General features: G+C 39.3%; 1 protein-coding gene across 1 annotated transcript; it reads left to right on the top strand.

Moving 5' to 3' along the window:
• The first annotated feature begins 625 nt into the window (after positions 1-625).
• Positions 626-2171, top strand: LOC120294126 (cysteine-rich repeat secretory protein 38-like). The gene is made up of 3 exons (XM_039314101.1): positions 626-1587; positions 1695-1811; positions 1931-2171. The coding sequence occupies exons 1-3, from the start codon at positions 801-803 to the stop codon at positions 2029-2031; spliced, it is 1005 nt and encodes a 334-aa protein (XP_039170035.1). The 5' UTR covers positions 626-800; the 3' UTR covers positions 2032-2171.
• The last annotated feature ends 1059 nt before the right edge of the window (positions 2172-3230 follow it).

The raw sequence follows: 3230 nt of genomic DNA, 5'->3' as shown, positions 1-3230 counted from the left end.
ATATGGAAGCTTATAGGCAAAGCAAGATTGGCATGTTGCCAGGTCAAGATGATAGGATCTGATACAAAGAAACAGCACAAATACGATTTGATGTCTCTTACCTTCTCAATTGCAAAGAGAGTGAAAGTGCATCAGAAAATCAAGTTTGAAAGGAATGACTGAGTATGGGAAGCTACACGTTGAGACTTCGAACTAATTAAAATTACAAAAAACAACACCAAAATAAATTTAAAATAGAAAACATTATTCGAAGCTACCTGACGTTCTCATTATTTACCGACACTTAATGAAACAAATCAATACGACAAAAAATTTCCAATTTTTTGGCACTTTATAATAGAATTCTGCTCTGTCCTGGAAAAATAGTTAGTGCCATACGGGGTTCGTAGGAGAGAAGACGAGGTAGAGTATACCAAGTGATGTGAGGCAGCTAAATAGAACCTTTTTTGTTAGTAACTAGGGGCTGGAAAATTAATAAGTTGACCGTTTCTTAATTGCATCACACATGAGGATTAAATTGCAGTGTAGCTCGACTGAAATATTTTATTTCGAGTTTTGAAATTGAAAAACCTTCACATGGTTCTTCTCCCAAATTTAGTAATCCGCAAGTCATTCTCCTCGAACACGTTGCCAAACCTGAAATTCTAAAAAAATTGACTCAAAACAAGCGAAAGCAATCTCCTGGAAATTACCCTTAGCTGCAAAGTCAGAGGCTAACACGGGACCATGAATTCTCCAGCTTATAAATCTCAGCTCAAACTTCGACTCGAACTAGAATACAAACCCGGATAGAATAAGAAATGGCTCACTACCAAAGTGTTTCATTGATCATCCCCTTCCTTCTTGCTTATTTGATTCTCCCCAGTTTAGTCTACCTTTCGCACGCCGATCCTCCTTACCAGCTCTGTTCGGAACCTGGGTATTATGCTGTCAACAGCACGTTCCAGAATAATTATGACAATCTCGTTGCGAATTTGTCCTCGAATGCTTCCCTCTCGAACTTCCATAGTAGCTCTTATGGCAATAACACATACAGAGTCTATGGTCAGTACATGTGTTTGAATTATGTTAGTAATCAAGATTGCCGAAAATGCATTGATTTGGCCTCACAGGGCATATTGAGGCTCTGTCCTAATGATACCGAGGCGATTGTCTGGGAGGAATTCTGCCAGTTGCGGTACTCGGGACAGGATTTCATCGGCCATTTGAACATTACGGGTAACATTTGGAAGGACAACGTGATGAATGTTTCGCAACCCGACCAGTTCAAATTAGTTGTCAACACCAGTCTGCAGAATCTCACGAAAGTTGCAGCTTTTGATCCTTTGTCGGACATGTATGCAACCGGCGCAGTTGAGTTTAAAGATGCAAGTGCATCGATGCTATATGCATTGGTGCAGTGTGGAAGGGACATATCTGGAAGCGACTGCAACATCTGTCTTCAACAAGCTATAAAAGATGTGTTGGCAAACTGTTCCTTCTCAGTTGGCGCGAGGATTCTTAGCCGTAGCTGCTATTTGAGATATGAGCAGTACGCGTTCTATGAAGGCAAAACTGCGCCAGAGCCTAATCAAACCACACAGGGAGGTAAGTTTATATAGATAGTCCTCACTTTTTGTACTTATCCTTTGGTACAGTTGTGTACATCAGATTCAGGATGAGCGACAATCGCAATTAAGTTCTGCACGGTGCAGGTAGCAGAAAGAAAGTGTGGTTGATTGTGATTCTTACGGTCATAGCTGTCGGATTAGCAGTGCTTCTCGTGGTGTCCTGCTTTTACTATCTTCGAATCCACAGAAGAGAGAGAAGAGGTAATTTGCCCCAGATAGTGCTTGTTGATTTCTTGGGTACCTTTCTCCTAATTGCCACGCCTGTTTTCTCGCCCTCATAATTCTGTTTTCATCTTCAACTTTTTTGGGGAACAAATCAGCTATCCAGCTTGGCGTGCTCCACAATACAGGCTACGCTAGTGGTAGCACTAGTTTCATGAACTGGGCTTTTCACAGAATATCACCAACCAGTCACAGATAACAGCTCTTCTGTCAATTGCTTAACTATTTCAAATATTGAAGCAAGATGATAGGCCCAAGAAAGGAGATATCGGGACTTGGCAAGTTCACACGTCTTGATTGGTTACTCCTGCATTTGAAAATTCCTGACAATAGTCTGTTCATTTAACAGGCTTAAGTGTTCATGTAGCATGGCGAAAAGTCTTTCTATATATATTTGTCCGAGTCAAATTTGTATGCTGTGTCTTGTAATTGTCAAATTGTAACGATGACAACAGCATTTTGTTGAAGTAGAATACTATCAGCTTCTGCAGTTTGAACATACTGGTATTGAGCTGATCAATTGCAGGCGCTGCACAACAGAAAGAACATAACCAAATGAGTCTTTCTGGCCATTGATCACTAGTTTGGACCCTCGCATACAATTTAACTCTATCACACTTGCAAGGTTTTACAGGAACTTTGGGCGACTTAATTGACTTTGGCAATATTGTTCTTCTCTAGCTTCTTTGAACAAGCAATGGAACTGATCTAAGAAAAAGCATAGTATTTTCATTGAAAAACATTACATTTGACCAATAAATTTTTTAAAGAGAAAGTACATTAGTATGGTTGTTACTTCTTTAGTAAATACTAGGAGCAGAACTGCAAGTAGACAACTTTCCCATTCACTTTTTTAATATCTCATACACATAGAAATAAGAGACTGTCTGGTATCCGTCATCTGTAACTGGGTGTGGAAGGGTTTGACTGAGAAGAGTCGACTGACATAAAAGACTAAAGATTTGTTTAGGTCAAGAGTCAATGGTGTTCTCATAGCGGGTTCACCAATGATGCAAACAGAATGTGAGCCGCTGTTGAAGGTCCATCCATTGGCTCTGTCTCTTTAATTAAGAAAGATGCAGAGAATCTTATTGCAAATGGCAGAATAATGCCATTTAACAGCTTTACCGGAAACCTGACTAACTAAATGTTCTTTTTGTTACCTATCTATTATCTTTATAAAAGAGAGAGGCAGCTGGAATAAATTATTTCTTGAACGTGATTTTTTTTTCTTTCTTTTATGAGGTAGAAAGAAACATTAGGATATGATCTTATCTTGTGACTTGTCATCACAAGCACATTCTGTAACGACAATAAGAAACTGGCTTCTTCTCTCTCAGATCTAGTCTTTTAATTTTGTTGACTTTCAAATAGTTTGGTCAAACAAACGATTCTGGC

This window comes from Eucalyptus grandis, chromosome 5, assembly GCF_016545825.1.
Source record: "Eucalyptus grandis isolate ANBG69807.140 chromosome 5, ASM1654582v1, whole genome shotgun sequence".
NCBI classification, from domain to species: domain Eukaryota; kingdom Viridiplantae; phylum Streptophyta; class Magnoliopsida; order Myrtales; family Myrtaceae; genus Eucalyptus; species Eucalyptus grandis.
The sequence above is the reverse complement of the archived record's forward strand: the minus strand, read 5'-3'. Positions and strand labels throughout refer to the sequence as shown.

What these genes read in the sequence shown, in the direction of transcription:
- LOC120294126 (XM_039314101.1), top strand. Translation starts at nt 801, where the DNA reads ATGGCTCACTACCAAAGTGTTTCATTGATCATCCCCTTCCTTCTTGCT. An exon ending in TAATCAAACCACACAGGGAG is followed by an intron (nt 1,588 to 1,694) that starts GTAAGTTTATAT and finishes TGCACGGTGCAG; the next exon opens with GTAGCAGAAAGAAAGTGTGG. An exon ending in CCACAGAAGAGAGAGAAGAG is followed by an intron (nt 1,812 to 1,930) that starts GTAATTTGCCCC and finishes GGAACAAATCAG; the next exon opens with CTATCCAGCTTGGCGTGCTC.